Raw genomic sequence first — 18,737 nt, 5'->3', positions numbered from 1 at the left:
TCCCTCGCCGCCTGCCCCCCTCCCGCCCCGCTCCGCCGCTGCCTCCGGCCCCAGCAGCTGTCAAGCGGCAGCGCGGGCGGCGCGCACTTACCCCGGAGCAGAGCGGGGACCGAGCTGCCCATGAGCACCCAGAGGGAAAGGCGCAGCAGCAGCCGCCGCAGGCTCCTCGGCAGCCGGGGAGTCATCGCGGAGCCGGATCGGCGCGGCCGGCGAGCCGCGGGCGGGGCGCGGGGGCGGCGGGGAGGCCGCGGCGGCGGTGGCGGGGCTGGCGGGGAGCGGGGCTGCGCCGCTCCGCTGCTCGGGACCGCGAGTGACTCACTGAAACTTCACTTCGGCGCTGCAGGGGAAACAGGAAATCTTAAACTTCGCAAACAGCTGGGCAGGACTTTCTTACTCTTACAGTAGTTCCTTCTCCCCCTTCCCACAGTCACCCCCTCCCCTGCTCTCGCCCTTTTTCTTTCCTTTTTCTTTTTCTTCCTTTTAACATGAAACCTCACCCAGTTTGGTGTCAATCATCTGCCAGAGGCCAGCCCCTCTCAGGTCTGGCTCTCCCACCACAAGCGCGGCGGGGCCAGTCCCGACGTGCAGTCCGGATCCGTGCGCCTGCCTCCCTCCGAGGCGGGGACCGGGCACAACCACCCGCCCGGAGCCACACCGTGACTTGCGAGGAGGCTCAAGGTCGACAGGAAACCACCAGCTCAGAGGGCTCCTTTTCCCTGAGAGTTGGAAAGGACCCAGTCGTGTCATTTGGGACATGGGGACTTTGCAGAGCTCCTCCTCGCATCCGTATCCCTGACCTTAATGATGCTGCTGCAGCCTGTTTCCTCTTCTGCAGAACTGGTATCGGAAAGAAGGACGTAACCCCCCGATGAACTAAAGCAGGGGGCAGGGGAGGTTGAAGTCAGGGTAATAGCAGGAAATGTTCACACAGACTGGCTGGGCACTCAGCTTGCAGATGTTGAAGCTGACTGGAACAACTTGTCACCTGCTTCTTATTTTGCTCCCAAATAGGCTGGTTGTGCAGTCCTCTGTCTCAAATGCTGTGTATGTGACACAAATGAAATTTGTTTCCATCCCTTTGCAAAGGAACTTCTGCCGGAGATTTTGCCTTCTCTGCAAGGGGGAGATTGCACCTAGGATTCAGGGAGTAGGGTCACACCGGTGATGCCAGCTTTTCCTGGCCCAGTCAGAGACTATAAGAACCATTCAGCTTTGAACGTGAACAAGGCTTGAGCTCTCTGCCAGTATAAATCCAGCCACTGCATAGCCAGCAGTTGTATTGAGACCCATTTTCAGCTCAGTGTCTTTCTTCCTCTCTGAGTTAAATGGCTGGGCATTGATTGAAGGGTGATTGTTTGAATGTTGGTGATTTGCTTTTGTCTTGGTTACAACACTAATTAGAGATGCAGATCTGGGTATTTCAGAATAAGGCCTAAGCCCTAGGGGGAATATATGTAATTATTCTCTGAGTGTCCCAGATCACCTCTGTTTGAATTTGGAAATGTTCGCATAAAGAATTTAATTGGCCTATAACAGACACTAAAAATAAAATCATTGTGATTTTATGTAAATTCAGTTTTAAACGCTCCCTAAATGCATATTTTCACCATGAAGTCTCAGTTTATGGCACAAAGTCTCATAAACCTCTCCGAAAGCATTTTCCTCTCTCTTACCCCCTTTAAATATAGTCAAGATTCACACAAACAGGTGGCAGTCACCACCTTTCAGAGGTATGAAAAGTTGTGGGCCCCCTTTTGAGCACAGGCTGGAGTGTTCTTATCAGTTCCCATGCACCAGCTCTGTGCTAGAAGGTGACTGTGTTTTCAGTATCCACTTAAACAAAAGCATTTCTCAACCCCCATAAGTATATGCTGTGTGCTGTACACTGCTCTCTCCTTGTAGCTGTCAAGTTGCAAGTGCCAAAGAGCTGCTGTTTGCTTAGAAAGTTGGCTGTGTGTGCTGAACTCTCCTGTTAGTTTTGGTGACTAAATTTCAACATGAGAAAGAAGTTTAAAAGCAAATAAATACAGATTTATGTTACTATTCAAACCTGTCACGATCAAGGTGTGACTTGGCAAGCTGGCCTCTGCCTCACTTGCATCTCTCTCCCTCACATTGAGTGCCATGGCTCTTCTCCCACATGAGCATATTCTGCCCAGTCTCCCTCATCCAGAGTCTGGCAGTAGGTGAGGGGGCTTGCAGGAGGTGGAGGCTTTGGGAAGAGCTCTATTCAGGTTTCAGATAGACTCAAACCCTTGCGTGCAGCCTGGCCTCACCACCCCTTTTCTCACATGAGGTGATAAGGCACCCATTATCCAGCAAGTGAGGAGTCTACTACAAGTGGACTTCAGGAATTTTATATTTACATGTAAGCACTGCCTTTATTTTCACAGATACATCATGCAGTGAGGATTGTGCTACAGCTGGGCTTTGGGTGTTCAGAGAACCCTTGAGAGTGAGAGGTGTTACTGGAAAGCTTTTGTGTGGAAAGAAAATCTTACCTGGATATCTCCAGGGGAAGAGTAGTATCTTTGTCACCAATAGCCTGTGTGGAAGTTGAAGTAAAGCCAAATTTGGTTCACAGACTTATCCCAGACAGGCTTACTAGCAAAAGCTCATATTTTGCCTTTTTGAGTATTATAAACTTCCCTGTTAGGGCCCAAATGCAGCTTAATCAGGATTCCCTGGACAACCAAACTACATGAAACAAGACTAAGCTGGTAATTTCTTTCCATTTCCTTGTTCATAGTTCCCAGTTCCCTGTTTTCAGATAGCAGTTTGTTCTAGATTGAAACTGTGAATATTTAACCTCAGCCTGACTGAGGTAGAGAAAGAGCCCCCTTCAAAGAGCAGGAGATTAAAGGTGTAAATAATAAACTCCAGCCTGAGGGGAAAGGAAAACCAGCTATTTTCAGTTCCTCACTTAGAAAGGCAAAATATTAAGGTGCTGAATATTGTGTTTTCTTTCTGAACCTTAGAAATATATGCCGAGCACACAAACAAGTTAGTACCTCTTGTATCTCACGGCCTCCTAGTGAAGACACAGTAACTGCTTCTTGCTGCAGGTTTTAAGTACAGTCCATAAAACTACCTAGTCTAAATGATCTTTCTTTCTTATTTCAACTGTTTTTTAGCTTTCAGTATCATATTTCTGTCAAAATCCCATGTGAACTACAGCATTATTCTCATAGAAGAACACTTTCAAGCTTCTACAAAACATGCATTTTTACTAAGAACTGTCGTTTCACTGTACTTAACATACACTGAACTCAAAACCATTCTGCTTACAGCCACAAACTGCTGATAAGCACAATAGAGCAATTATTTTAATTAGTTTATTAACTCCAGTGTTGCTTTGTTTAAGAATCCCAGAACAAGATTATTCCCAGATCCACTGACTGAGATTTAAGTAAGGCCTATACAGTTGCACTAACACAACATCATATTCATGCTGGTGTAGAGCTGATATATGTGGTGTAGGGTGAGACATCTCACCTTACTTTAGCTGTCTAAAAGTTAGCCTTGGAGTGAACTTCCAGGAGATGGCTGAGACAACCCACCACCTTTTGTGCCATCTGATGGAGCAGTCCTGTTTGTTTGACTGTGATGGGGTAGTCCTGGATCAGGTTTGAGAACTGAAGGATGGAGGACAAGTACTGGATGAACAGAACTGCCATTATGGTGGCAGCAGGGTATTAGATCACCTACATTCCCTTGGTCATCCAAGATATTTCAAAAACCTCCTAGACAGAATGAACTGATGATAGGGTGCATAATTAGCCCAGACATCTACTTTTTAGGTATCTGATGTTAGATGACATGAATCCTAATGAAAATGCTCTTTGAATTGTGTACATCACATAAAGTAAGCTACAAGATGCTTTACCCACTGGCAGTCATTGGAGTTAATGCCTGCGATTTTTGTTTGGAGTGACACAAGGCAACCAGGTACATAGTATGCTGATATTGCCTTACTGAAACTATTCATGAAATAACTGGATTAAGTAGCTTGACCCAAATAAAAACATTGGTGACTCTGAACAAGTTTCGTCATAACTAATTTCAAAATAAAAATAGGAAGTCTGCTTGAAAAACTGACATGTCCCTTTGTAATGTTTTTGTTGTGATACAGATTAGGTTTTGTTTTGAACCAGGCTATTAGTTTTGAAATTTTGTTTGTTCTCACCATGTTACATATAAAAAACCAGACATGGGAACAACATACAACACTTTGATTTCACTACAGTAAAGCAAGAGGTTTATTTTTCAGAGAAATGTTGGTATTTCAGTTCAAATCAAAGTCAAATTCTGTAAGCCTGTATTATTTGAAACTCAAAACCTCTGTTCCCTGCAGCACTCTGTTCACAAAACTGACATTTGCCTGCTAATTTTCAAATTGAGGGTGCTTGGCATGGAGTATTGGCCTTTCATCATTCTTGATAAAAGCTCTGCCTGTCTTGTGTATCATTGGCTGAAGAACACATCGTCCTCTTTGGAGCAGTGTGAAACTGTTGTGCCCTGTATCACTGTTTGAATCGTATTTCTCTCTTAATTTAGGTTATCATAGGGCACAGAATTACAGCTACTGTTAAATGCAGTTTTCCTCTTTTGTATAATCACTGGTTTCAACTTGTTAATAATAATTTGCACCGTTCTGAGAACACACACAATCTCAAGCAAGGACATTTACAAAAGGTTACATTCATTGTAAAATGTTTTGAAAAACTTATAAAATGTGTTTGGACTTAACACAGCATTATGCTTATCTTATAATCAAATTAAAACATCTGTTGTGTGTAATCATCCGTCAGAAAAAGGAAATCAGCTTGTTATCAACTCCTGCATACATCAGAGGCAACAAGAATAATGTTATCTTCGAGATTTATCTTAGTAAAGCTTTCTTCACAGATCTCCTGAATGACACTTAGCAAAATAAGGTTTTGAAATATTATTCAGATTAGCATTAGATTCTCAGGGCACTGCTGTTCACATGATCTCTGACTTTTAGCTATGATGCAAATCAACCATTTCTAAGCCTCACTGAATTGGCTTGCTCTGTGTTTACAGTGAATGCATAAATACCCTGCAACAGTGAAAGCAGAACTACATCAGTGTCAGAAGAGATGCCTTTCTTCAATGCTTCTGGCAGGAAACACCATTAATCTCGCCACACAACCTTTAAAATGAAAACTTCCATCCTATTTTTCCAAAAGCAAAGGACATTTGGAGGCTTTATACTGTTTTCTTCAGCTTCTACAATGGGTATCTGAGCTGGAGGGAAACCTTGCACACTTCCCTAAGTGTGTTGTATCTTTTGTGTGGAATCTTTTGCATGTGCAAAGAACTAGTAAAATTAAGTCTAGATGATGTGTCATTTTAAAAAGACGTGGAAACAAATTATTACAGATATACTCTGCATATAATTTAAGCTGCTCAAAAATATGGTTATCCATGGAACCTGTCTTCATTACCGCATAATTTGTAGTACTTGCTATCATCGAAGCTTGTTTTTATAGGCTCTTCATTAGAAAGAATTTGAACATTGGACGCCAAGCCTCAGAAAATATCTAAAACGATCAAAGAACCTCAGTAGTATAACACAGAGGCCCTTCTGTTTCATTTTTCCCACAGGAACCAAAGGGAGTTGTGAATCTATCGTAGAATATATCCCTAAATCTAATCTGAAAGAATCTCAATACTTCAACCACAAAGCCCCAGAACTGAGGAAAACATCCTCCCACCCCACCAAGCAGAAGATCATGTCTGTGTTGTTCAGGAATGCAGCACACTGACGATGTTAAACTGGCTCATTTGACCGCGATCTTTAAACAAATTTATTTGCAATAGCACAGCTGTTCCTCTCAGGAAGGATATGCATGGTTCCATAATTTTTATCTTCAAGGCAACTTTATGATCTGTGGTCACAGGAGGTAGCTACTGTGCTTTAGAGGTCAAAAGTAAGCAGTTTAGGAGGATCCAGAATGCCTTGGGAGTTGGATATATTTCCAACAGAGCTGACCCCGTAACAAATGACCTAACTGTGGCTTGCAAATAACTCAGCTAATAAAATTCACTTTTGCTGTTTTCCTCTTCTGTGATCAAGATCTTCATCAAACTAGCCTGTGAGCCCCATTTGCAGGCTGTGCACACAGTCTCCCACATCTTCCAGCTGGTGGGACATCTCCCCAGTTGGAAGATGCTCTCCATGCAATCCTACCAGCCCTGAATGTGGGGCAGGCACTTCCTGTCATGTGTCAGGCCAGAGAAGCCAGGCTACCATCAATGGTTTCAATTCCTGGCTGTCTAATACTGTCTAATATTGAGCCATGAAAATTACATTGTGCTCACCTGAAACTCTCAGATGTGAAGGATTCCTACTCTGTCTGGTAAGTTGGGACAAACAGGGCATTAAAGACCTCTGCAAGGATGAGGGAAAGATGATTAATCCACAGCTTCAGTGATACTCAACACTCTCTGCATCACTAGAACAACACAGGGGCTATTAGAGAAGGCTTTAGTGCAATTTGCACCCATTTTGTTACCTTTTTCAATATTAAAGTGTTATAACTAGTCCTTGACTGAGAAGTAAGTGTTTTGAAGTTAATAAAAGATTTGTGGTTGGCTCCACTGTCTATGGGGAAATAACACTGCATTTTCTGTCAATTTGGCAATTCTGGAATGTTAATTCCCCAACTTCTATGCCCAGATATTGACTTCAGTGAGGGAACAAATGCATATTGCTGGTTCAAAGTCAGTTTTCCCTTCCATAAAAATGTGTACAACATTTCTTGCTCAACTTTGCCCTGTCTGTAAGAATATTTTTGTCTCCGGAGAAAGTGATTTGGTAATTCTTCTGCCTACTACAAATGGAGGTGCTATTGATAACAATGAAGAGAGAGAGTGTGAGTGAATATTTGATGTCTCTTCACATGCTTTGAAGTATAGATAAGGAGACATGTTGTCCAGTGCTGCCATAGTTTGATCTCTGAATCATGCACAGCAGTTGGAGCCTTCCCATCCTGAGGGACCTCTGCCAATCTTATATTATAAAAATACTCAGGAATTGAAGAATTTGTAGGCTTTATAGTGAGTTAAACAAGACAGCCAGGCAGCAGAGTGGGATGTTGTGCAGAGAAGTGTAGTGATGCTCCTTAGGGAGTGAGAATATGCTGTTGAAGCCAGACTGAATTTTCTGAAGAGCTATTAGATGCATGCATTTGCTTGCCATAAATACCAGCCTGGTTTTCATCTCTACCTTTCTTTGATGATATTTTAGTGTGATTCAGAAATAAGAAAAGATTGAAAAGTCAACTTCAGTAATCTCCATCACAAATGAAAAATAATTTACAGCCTGTCTGCATGACATTACTCTTGTATGATTTCAATGTTTTTCCTTTAAAGGGCATGCTGTTCTGAATTGGCGTGTCTTTCTTTTCTTCATTTTGTTGCCTTCTTTTTGACTCCATTCCTTGGGTTCCTTTCTCCCATTTCTCCTATTCTCTATTGCATCTTTCCTTTGTTTCTTTCAGTTAGTTTGTTATGAGTAAATAACCATTTACTCCTAATAATGGGGATAAACTGTCCCCATTGACACTTCCTTTGGGTGTCAATTGCAGACTACTATTAAAAAAATTAAATTTTTTAACATCTTTGCTATTACTACTGTGTCAAACTATGGTAATGTTAGACGTACAAACTGCTTTTTCAGAAGTGTTTTTGCTTGTGTGTGCACATTAATATTTAATCCAAAAAAATCATGACTATTAGTTTCGCTATTAGCAACTACCACACTCACTTAATTAAACAGTGGTAAAACTTCTGGGCCTTATATAGTGTTTTTCAGTCAAAGCCCTGAATAAAGGGCACAGTGAAATGAGAGTGGCATAACATAGTTCACAGCTCATTTATTTGCCCTGTTAACCACAACAAAGAGTCCCAGCCCAGGCTGGTCTCCATTTCATTACCGCCCTCAAAAATTTCTAGGTATTTTCAGATGTGCTGATAAGCTGACGTTTAAAGTCCTGGAAAAACACCATGGCACGATGTCCCACCTTTTCTAGCAGTGAAATCATATATGTGCGTGTGGTGCCGGCAGCTGAACTGGGGTTGGTGTAGCAGAATGAGCTTGGCCTCCTGTACAGAACCTGTTTCCACTCCTCTCTGATCTGCTTATGAAGCTTAGTGGCATGTTGGGGAGTACAGTTCCTATTTTCACTGTAAAAAGGTGCCTAATTTGCAGTGATAACACAAACTGATCCTTGAGAGTGCTGACTGTCTGCTGGTGCTCTCCCGCAGTTTGCCTGTCTGTGAGCTCTTCCACCCTTTCCAGGGACCAGATCACTTGCACACGAGTGCTGCGCTGTGATCCACTCCCAGACTTGTTTGACACTCACTCCTGAAAGATCCAGTGGGGACAGAGGTAGAGTAGGCTAACTTACACACCCAGATTCATGTTACCAGAGTCTATGCTAACTGCAGTGAAGACCTATCTTCCATGTAACTGAATGGGAAGCTAAAACACCAGCAGACTTTTACCATAACCCAGAGCTGTAGCAGGATGTTTCGGTCTCAGAGCATCTCCTTTCTGTTCTGCCTTCCCCTTTGCCATCAGTGCGTTCTCTCACCTGCTCCTTCCAGTTCTTGAGTCTTCCCTCAGTCTCCCTGCAGCAATTTCTAGCCCCTCTGAGTTCCTGCCAGCTGCCACTGCCTGTTCAGCCCACTCTGTACACTGCATGGATTGCTAGGCAGCAGCCCCCAGGGCTGGCACGGTTTGACGTAGTTGCTTTGGGTTGTTGTGCCCTTCAAAGAAATGCTGGGGTACATGCCTTTGTCTATCTTGTGTGGGTCACAATCCATGGCTCTGGTGAAAGATTTTACATGGTATTTCCTGTAAAGTTTCTTAAAACAAATAAAGATTCAAGGAAAAATGCAATCTGAAACACCTACTAGGTCACTGTTTAATTTCTTTCCTTACTTAGCTGCAGTGGGCAAGAGAATTGAAAAGGCAAACAGGAGTTTTAGCACTTCAATGGTGTGATTAAAGTTTGCTGGTCTCACAGTCATACAGTCAATAATGATTGACAAGGGAGTTTTCATCTCTGACTTTCTACCCATAAAAATGTGAAGTGAGTGCTGTCTTGGACTCTTTAAGAACTTGGATATCTGGCTGTTGCTTATTGATTGGTTTTGACGTTATTCATCCTCCAGGGTGTTGGTGAGAGCAATAAGAATCTGTCAAGGAACAAATTTACACAGATAGTTCAAGTCTTGTTCTTTCCCTTGCCCACAGTAAGCCAGACATTGCTGTCAGCCCAATCATTTAGAACACAGGCTCCAAAAGTCTCTAGTCCCACAGGACATCCCCTGAAAGTCGCAATTCCTTCCATGTTCCATGACAAGTGGTGCCAGCTGCAGTTGTACTGCAAGGTGCTTGGAGCATAGGGCTAAGCTCCATTGCCTTTCTGTTTTCTGCTCATTGTTAATCCATGTCATGGCAAAGGAAGCCACACTTTGGAAGGGGTTTTACTGGCAACCAGAAGGCAGGCAGGTCATGGAGGTGATGAAGGGAGCAATGTACCATTTTGCCTCTTCTACACAGATATGTAGACATGCCTTGAACTGCAAGTCAAGCAAACATAACTTAACCTTCCAGTGGTGGTAATCACTAGAGGAACCTGACTCATTTTTTTTTCACTGCTAATTTTTGCAAAAAGCCTTTTTTTTGTTGTTTGTTTTGCATTGCACTCAAGGTGCAAATTATCATAGTTGCACCATTCGTGACCACAGCTTGTTCCTCTCTTCAGGGAGCCATAAAAGTTTTCTAAGAATCAGAGGAAACCCAATAATTCTTATGCATGAAGCGATACACTGCTCCCTATGAAGTTCTCAAAGATTCTCAGCTGGAATGCATGGTAGAGAAAGAGGCTCGTGGGAAGCACGAGTAAATTTCTTTTCTTATGAGTGAACATTATCACCTAAAAATAAAATTGCTTTGCCTACAGCACTGAACAGATTTTTAAACAAGGAAGTATATTTATTCTTATTTCTGTTGTTTACTTTTGTGTATGGCACATGAACAGAAATTGGGGGATAACTCATAACTCTGTGGACATGTTTTCTTCTGTGCAACATGCAAGTAATAACTACTATCCCACCACGTGGATAGGATTTATCTATTAGGGTTTATAAGGCAGACTTCACTTTACAGGTGTAAAACACCATAAATGATATATGTACTTCATAACTTTAATGTTTTCTTCTACATGGCCTTTCAGGTGCAAACATCCCTCTCTTTCCAGTGTTCATGTTGATGACTCTTAACAAGACACCTGTTGTATCAAAAGGGATTTTATCTAAGGCTTGCTGACATTACCACTTGCTCCTTGTAGCAGAGTAGCAATCATAGACCAGCAACGTGAGCTTCCAGGTGTGAAAGAAGTGGTGACAAGTGAGAACTGCAGGTGTTGATAGAGTGTGCAAGCCAATATGTGATAAGCAGGAACCAGTGTTTCAAAGCCTAACACATATTTTGCAAAGGCAGCATTTGCAGCCCTTGACAGGAATTAGAGGTTGTTTTGCAGCACCCACAGAATAACCTTCTGCTATTGCTCTACAAAAGGTGCACACCACTTTCAGTTTTTGCAAAGCAGTTTACCACTGCCCTTACATACAGGCAGCTCAGAGCATGCAGCTGCTGGGGGGCTTTTTGCCTCCTTCTGCAGCAGGCAGCCATTTCTGGCCTTCACCAGCACCATTAGGAGATGGGCCCGACTTGTAAAGCCTGAATCTGGATCCAAACACAATTTTCTTCAGCATTCATAGATCTCATCCTAGGTTTGGGCTTGCTCCTCTCAGATCAAAGACCAGCTGCAAAACTTGTCTTCCAACCAAAACTTCCTCAAAGCTTTGGGGGTCTTGGGTTGCAGCTCTGTTTTAGCTCAATTTCTAGCTACTTTTGAAAACTCTATATGTAGAAAATTTAAGGCCAGACATTTGTCCCATTGAAGTCAGTAGAGTCTTGCTTTCTTGACACTGATTAAAAAAGGGCACGTAGGTCATATAGGTAAGATCAATACTAACTAGAATATTCAGGAATTTTCCTACAGGTCTAACATTTGGTTGCAAATCAGCCACCTTAGGTCCATAGAATTCTCCATTTTATGATCTCATTTTATTACATTAGATGCATAGACATCTCTATGTAATATTAACTCAAGAAACATGTCCAAAAGACAGTCCTTGTTTATTTTTACCTTACACATTCCAGTTGTTGCCTCTGAGGAGGTTGGTTGTTTCCTCTAAGAGATTTAGTGCAGAGATAGCATAACAGATTAGAGTGGACTATTGAGCCATTCCAAGGAACTAATTGTTACATTCCTGCCATTGTTTAAAACCCAGGTTGGAGCCAGGTAGGTGAGAACTGATACCCTGAGTGGCTCAGAACACCTTTTGCCCAAAGGAAAGGACAGCACTGTAAGCAGAGCACAGCACTCCCCGGGGTCATGCATGAGTTTTTAGTACAGTTTTTGCTCTTAGCGCTATGTTGCAAGGGTTTTGGCAAACATCTTGCTCTAGGAAAAAGAGTCTTTCTAAAGCGTGTGTTATTAGTTATCTTTGTTTGTTTGTAATGAAATTAAAATTGAATGGGTTGTACTCACTGAGCAGCACAGAAACAGCAGTTGGCTTGAAATGAAATGAGCTTGAGTTGAAAATCCTCATCTTCTGATATGCTGGGCAATTTCCTCATAAAAGTGTGAGAAAAGTTATTTGTATAAACATTTGATTCTCCAGCAGTGTACAAAAAACCACTATCAGTAGCAGGAGGTGGCTGTGGTCACAGCTAAGCAGTCTCAGTGACCTTAGATTACTAACCTAGCACGGCATTGCTTCTGGGCTCTTGTCAGCCTGTGAAACACACCAGCGGGTTCTGTTCAGTCTCTGTGTGAAACTTCATTGTGTTGGATGAAGGAAATCTTCATCTATCTGAATTTCATTTCAGCTGATAATGACAGCTGTTTTTTAAGGGCTTAGAAAACCAGCAAGAGCAAAAAGACTCTATCAGACGTTAGAGGTCAGAACAGAGCCCTGGGAAAATCTGCAACTGCAGCAGCACCTGTCATGTGTAAGGAAGGAAAGAGGAATAAATTCCTGTGGTTACTTATGGTCCCATCTCAGTTCTGTTACTGCTCTTGCCAAATGAGTATAGGCAAGAGATTTAAGATTTCCAGTGAAGTAATTTCAGGCAAAATAATCCACAATGGAATTATTTTAAATAATTGTTGAAGAGACTACCAAGGGAAATGAGAGAAAAAGTGCCACCCCTTTTTAACTGGGTGGAAGGATGTTTTTGGAGAGTTATGTGGTAAGAACCCATCTGTAGCATAGTATCTTGGCATTTTACAATATTTTGTGCAATTGCTGTGACAGCAAACTTACCTACAATGGTTTAGCAGAGATTAAAGCAAGGAAAGCAACTTTTACAGGGGAGAATTATAAAACAGTGCCTCACAAGTGACAAGAAGCAGCTCTTCAAGGAATACCAATTTACACACAGATTGACAGAGTTAGCAAGAGTTTTTGCAACAGTGCCACCTGGCCTTCCTTTGGAGGAGGAGAGTGCAGCACACATATTGTTCAGGTGGAGCACCGCAGAAATGCACTGTTTAAAACTGACTGATATTTGTAATGGGGTTAATGTTCAAGTTCAAATGCTTTTGCAAAATAGTTAGCACAGGTTACCTCTGAGCTGTGGCCAAGAATAAAGTACAGGCACTCAGATTCAAAGTTATCCAACCTTCTCCCTTGAACAAACTATGACATTCTCAGAAGTTCTTGATTTGTAATCAGAACCAATTAGATTAAACCAGTGAGAGAGATGTCTGTGGATTTATTTACATTCGTTAATGTCAAACTACATTGGACAATCAGGATCCAGTGTGAATCATTGGGAAACGATGAAAGTGTTAGTACTCCTTCAGCTCACCTAACAAGGTCCTGCTTTTAATATTAAAGCAAAATTCTAAGCCCTTCCCCAGGGCCTGTAATTATTTTACTGCTATTTACTCCGAGTGCTTTTCTAATTTCTAATGTAACTGTTCCTAAACTACTGAAGTCTTACTGGATAGTAAGAACTCTTCTCATGCTGGAAGCTTAAACAATTCATATTGCTCAGCTGATCAGGAATGTTGTTTTTCTTCAGTGTGAGCTATAGTCATTAGATCCATGTATTCATTTTTTGTGACACCCCTGAGAAATGACTCCACTGTGTTACTGCTCCACAAAGGAAGGAAAAGAGGGAAGCAGCAAATATAGCAGCTTTCCCTGATCTGAGGAAGTTGCACAAGAAATGTTCTTTATGATATCCCTAAGAGGATCTGTTGGGCAAACCAGCTTAGTTCCATGTTCCCCAGGAGTTCTCCTTATTCATGACATTAGAAAGGACTAAGATTTGGTGAAGACTTCTTAGAAAATCTAAAGAAATATATATTTTCTAAGCTTTGAAAGGGAATGACATTTCCTTCCCTAACCACATTCTGTTAAAATACTTCCAAAATTTTTAGAATTTTCACAAGTGTTTATTTTGGTGGTTTTACTGCCTCTCCTCTCCCCCCTGTACACCCCAGTTTGCCACTAAAATGGTCAAATGGAGGAATAATTAGAAAAACAATAAAAGTATGATTTCCGACTCTCCTGATGAATCTTCTCCAGATTTGAACAATAATAATAAAAATATAATCTTCAAAATAATGCAAATTTATCATTAAAGAAAATATGCAATTAATTTTTTATTAACTTTTTGGGTTTTAGGAGCACTGGCAACAATTATGGTGACTGCCTCAGGTCCCTAAAGAAGGGTGGTGTTGGTAGAGAGTCTTTTGTGCTAAGCAAAATGCAACACTGAAATGAATTGTTTGAGTTAAACCAACGTTGTTTCTCCATGGACACTCTTAGACATCTTTACTCCTGGTTTATGTTGCCAGAGATTAATTCAGGTGGGAAGAATAAGACTGAGATGTCTCCATTAGTTATGCTCATCTAGAGAAAATACCGGGAAACAAATCATTTGTGGTAAATGACCAGAAGCTTAAGGGAGATGCTTGTGAAACGACATACTTTCTTTTAAAAATTGGAAGGATGACTGATCATTGGAAAACAAGCCCTGGTCCAGATGGTGGTAGATTCTGCATTTCTTGATGTCTTCAGATTGAGGAATTGTGTTGCAACTGAAGACAAGTTACTGGACCAAGTCAGAATTAAAGTGAGTCAGACCAAGTTGATTAATAATCTTTTCTGACCATAAATTACAGGAATCTCCAAAAAATTATGAAAATAGTAGGAAAAGTGTGGGCAGCAGCTCCCTCTGTCTAGCTCCAGCTGCTCCTTCTCACTGGTTGTAGGCTCAGGACAGAACACTTCTCTTATCTATGGCAACTAAGAAAGTGAGATCCTTTAGCTTTTTTGTTTTGAACTAATCTCTCTTTCTCTCTGAGCTTCTTTGCCATTTCTATTAGGCCATTTTTACATGGATGAATTTGGATTCCTTGTAGAAATTCCTCCATGTATGGCAGAAAAGAAGACCCGTGGTTTCAGCTTCATGGGATCTGCTTGGGACAATTTCCACAGCAACAGTCACTATGAGTGGGAAAATGGCTCTTCCCATAAGTGGCTCCCACCAGTAACAGGTGTTGGATGTTTCTGCCTGACTGCCTGCCTACCCAGTTTTGCTACAAGAACGGCAGTTTGGAATGATTATTTCTCCCCTTTTTTTGCAGTTGTTACATACAGGAGATTGGGTGAACCATTCATTTCATTATAGAATCACAGAACATCCTGGGCTAGAAGGGACCTTGAAAGATTGTCTAGCCCAACTCGCTGAATGCACAGAGCTAAAAGGCAGGCTCTACTCCCAAAACTTTGACAGTCATACATAAATACATGTTTTCTACCAGCCTTTATTTCTTCTACTCTGTGAACTAGTTGCTTTCGTCAGGTGTCTGAGATTGTCCCAAAGCACAGCAAGGATTTGTTGTCCCAATGTATGTCTCTTAGCCAGCAATGAATGCAGCCGGAATGGTGGTGGAAAAGGAAATCAGGGAGGATACACAACTGCCACATGAACAACCAAGACAAAAACCCCCAATTCGTGCAAATTAACTTTTAATCTTCTTCTCCGTAGACATGTGTGTTAGCCATAGATTTACAGCTGGCTTTCTGTCATGAATTCCAGTCAGGTCTGCTGCTCAGTTTAATTCAAAGCAGCAGCCCGTTTCCCAGCAGCTGCTCCACAACTTAGGATCAAGCACATCTCTGAGACCTGAGACTCCGGTCCATACAGCTAGGTAAAACATATGTCCATTGCCCTCTTAGCTCTGTAAGATATTCTAAAATGAAAAAGGTTGTTGGCAAGCCAGTTTGCCCATGAATTCTCCTTGTGACAGGAATACTGACTCAAGGGTGATTTATATTTGAAGACCAAAAGCATTTTTCCTATGCAATTTACTTACTCTTGCAAGCCTTTTGGCCTCAGTGCAGTAAGTCTGCGTATCCTCACTTTCACCTAAGCTTTCTGTGTCAACCCTTACTATCCAACTTTTCCAAAGGAAAACATGCATTTTGATGGAGTATTCCTTTCAGTTTAATTTACTTTTATTCACATTCTTTACTATCATATAGAAACCAACCTCTCTACAGTGGTTTAATCTGTACTCCCTTGTATTTAGTCACTTGTCAAAATAAACATAAATATTAAACTATTTCACTGTTTTAAGAGCAGTATCTAAATACAGCCTCCCTCCGCCCTCCTGTGTTTTCACTCCAAATGAAACAGTTGCTTTACTTGACCAGCTCCAACATTTTTGTTATCACCTAAGAAGTACACTGTCTTAACAACCTCAAACTGAGTGTGAAGCAGCAGAGAACTTCTCAGTATTCAAGCAGAAACAAATTCTGTTCCATGTGAATAAATCACATGAACTGACTTTTGCACTCAGAAGGTCTCACTCATGGAACTCTAGAATTCAAATTGTTTTAAACCACAGAGTACTTGCAAGCCTTTATGGCCTCCCTTGAAACAAATGTAACTGAAGCTGGAAAGAGCCTGAAGGTAAAAAAATGAGCTACGAAGCCTTAAATCCTAAACAGAACAGGGCACTATCTGAATTTCTTCCACAGAACATCTAAAGCAATAATAAAGTCCTTGGTTGCCTCTGCCTATGGTCTGTGGGATCAAGATTCACTAAGTTGTGGGGTGCTTTTGGGAGGCTGGTTTTGTTTTTTTTATTGGGGGTGAAAGGAGGAGGGGATTATGGAATAGAAACAGCTGTTGAATTGTGTCATATGTGGTAATAAGCTCCTTTCCTCCCCACCCAATCACATAGGGAAAACACCACTATTTCATCAAGATGATCAGAATACAGAAGAGCATTCCACAGCAGCATTACCTTGGCAAGAGGTACAGACATTGCAAAGCAAAATGAAATTGTTTTTGCAAGTAGTTCTCCCACATTTTTTCCTGAACCCCGTGATCTAAAGCACATCAGAGGTATCCACCTTACTCTGACATTTCTTCAGTTCCTTTGAAAATTATGGCCAAGGCTGTAAACAGGTACTGAGAGAAAGTAGAAGCCTGCTGAGGGACTTGAGTTCAGACTCAAAGCACCTTACACTATGGAAAAAGTCAGCAGTTACCTTATGGATCTATTTGCAGGTTTCAGATTCTACTTCTGTTACAAGAGTTCAGGATGGAGGTGACAACTGCATGAATCACTGGGACGACATGTCCATCTACAAGGAAATGACGGAGTTTCCTAGTGAGCTGAAAGTGAGAGAAAGTATTTCTGGGAATTGCCGCAAATTTGATCATCCATGTCTAACGAGGAGTCAGCCATAACTGATGAATAAGGGCTATATATCTTTGAGGAAAGGTGGTGACAGTGTTTTGGCCAACTCTTCAAAGTGTTTCTCCTTTCAGCCAGACACACTTCAGTCTTGCCTGTGTTCAGCCTGAGCTGACTGTGCTTCATCTACACAGTTTCCCGTAGGCATTTTGACATGGTACAAGTGGTGGTTGCATTGCTTAACAGGGGGTGTACAGGAGGACGAAGAAGACAAGGTAAGTTTGAGTGGACATGGTAACTGTGAGATAACTTATATTAAGGCAGAATTCCCTTCTAGGTATTTCACCAACACCTTTGCAACACCAACAGCCTCATCATGCACTCTGAACACTTCGTGAAAGGTGCCAACTCGTGTCTCCTGGTAGGAGCTCACCTGCCCAGACTGAACTGAGTTGTGCAGAGCCTCCTACTGGAGCCCTTCTGGATAAGGCTTTGTGACACAAGGTACATCAGAAGACTCTCTTAACTTTGGCATAGCTATGCCTACCCTGTGTTGTCAGTAGGTCATAAATATAAACAGGCTGTGCTGGCCAAGAGAGATTCCCCCCACACACTTCTGTCCTCTGAACATGCATGCAAATCACTGCAGTACAAACTTGCCATTCAGGAGGTCTGAACATCTCAAATAAATGACCAGATTTCAAAAGCCCCAGCACTCAAACAGGAGCCAGAAAGAAGTTTTCCAATCGGAATAAACCAAAACCCACTTTGATGCCAATGAGAGCAATAGGAATCTTGGACAGTCGGTGCCTGAGATGGCCCAAAGGACCTGAGCTCCAAGAACAGGAGCTCTGCATAGGGCTGCTAAGTCCTTCAGAGTACATCCTTCATTGCTGCAGCCTCAGACTTTGGTACAGCAAAATCACCAATAGATACCTTCAGCTATTTTTATATGATATTAATGAAACCAGTGGATTCTCAGATTGCAAATCTGAAACTGCCATCTGCTCAGTGTTCCCGCTTTCTGAGTGCTTGTGTGCTCTTTTTTTATTCTGCCTAACACACTTTCTTGATGCCATTGAAGTCGAGAGGAGTTTATTGTTAAAGGTGGCCATGGAGAAACTACCTGCAGAATTTGGTAAATTGAGTACCTGTAGTGCAAAGATGCTTCATAATGAATCAAAGAAGAAAATCAAAGTTTAAGAACAACAAAACATATGCTGTTCAGTATTGCTCTGCAATATACTGTTGCTGAGAGGATGAAATACAGGTGAAATATGAATGCTGTTATGTGAAATACATATAACAATATTTAAGAGTGCTAAATAAATTGTTCTTTTGCTTTAGTTGAAGAACTGTAAACTGAAAATAATATCCCTTTTGTGTGAGGAAAAATGCTCTAAATTAGAATTGTTCAAGAAAATCTGTGCAAATTCAAACTATTCCCAAAGACAGAGAGAAAGTCACTAAAAATTTTTCTCCTAAAAATCACTATGCTGGTTGCACTTGCCTACTATGTAATTTTCTCTTCCTGCAATTCATCCATAGTCTTCAAACTTGCAATCTCAGGATAATAATTTTCACAGTGCATACAAGCAGCATGGTCTGTGAGACTTGGGTATATGCTGAAAAAAGCAAGCTGTCCATTCAGTTGTTTGGTGGGCTGAAAGGTAGTCAGTGGCTGCTCTGCACTTCCAGTTTTGGAGGTTTCCTTTCAAAAGTTTTTGTTTCACAGCACAGCCTTGAATTACTGGATTCAAATGGATGTCCATAGTTTATGCATTCTTAAGGCACAATTTAATACTTAAAGCTGAGACATCCAACGTCTAAGACAAATAAAATACTTCTACTTTTTTTTTTTTTAATATGGATAGATTTTCTTTCAAATATCAGATAATATAA

General features: G+C 41.6%; 1 protein-coding gene across 2 annotated transcripts in view; it reads right to left on the bottom strand.

The window, feature by feature from the left end:
• TGFBR2 (transforming growth factor beta receptor 2) overlaps positions 1 to 593 on the bottom strand; it is a 60,619-nt gene extending 60,026 nt beyond the window's left edge. Inside the window, exons 1-2 of one of the 2 annotated variants that reach the window (XM_082283342.1) lie at positions 498 to 593; positions 92 to 337 (exon numbers count right to left, since the gene is read on the bottom strand). In XM_082283342.1, the coding sequence (XP_082139468.1) occupies positions 92 to 185 (94 nt within the window). In that variant the 5' untranslated portion in view covers positions 186 to 337; positions 498 to 593. Of the gene's footprint in view, positions 1 to 91; positions 440 to 497 lie in introns of those variants that run through there. The other variant, XM_082283341.1, reaches the window with a different exon arrangement.
• Between the last annotated feature and the right edge of the window lie 18,144 nt (positions 594 to 18,737).

The sequence above is a fragment of the Coloeus monedula genome (assembly GCF_965178545.1).
Source record: "Coloeus monedula genome assembly, chromosome: 1".
Taxonomy (NCBI): Eukaryota; Metazoa; Chordata; class Aves; order Passeriformes; family Corvidae; genus Coloeus; species Coloeus monedula.
This window is presented reverse-complemented; position numbering and strand designations above follow the sequence as displayed.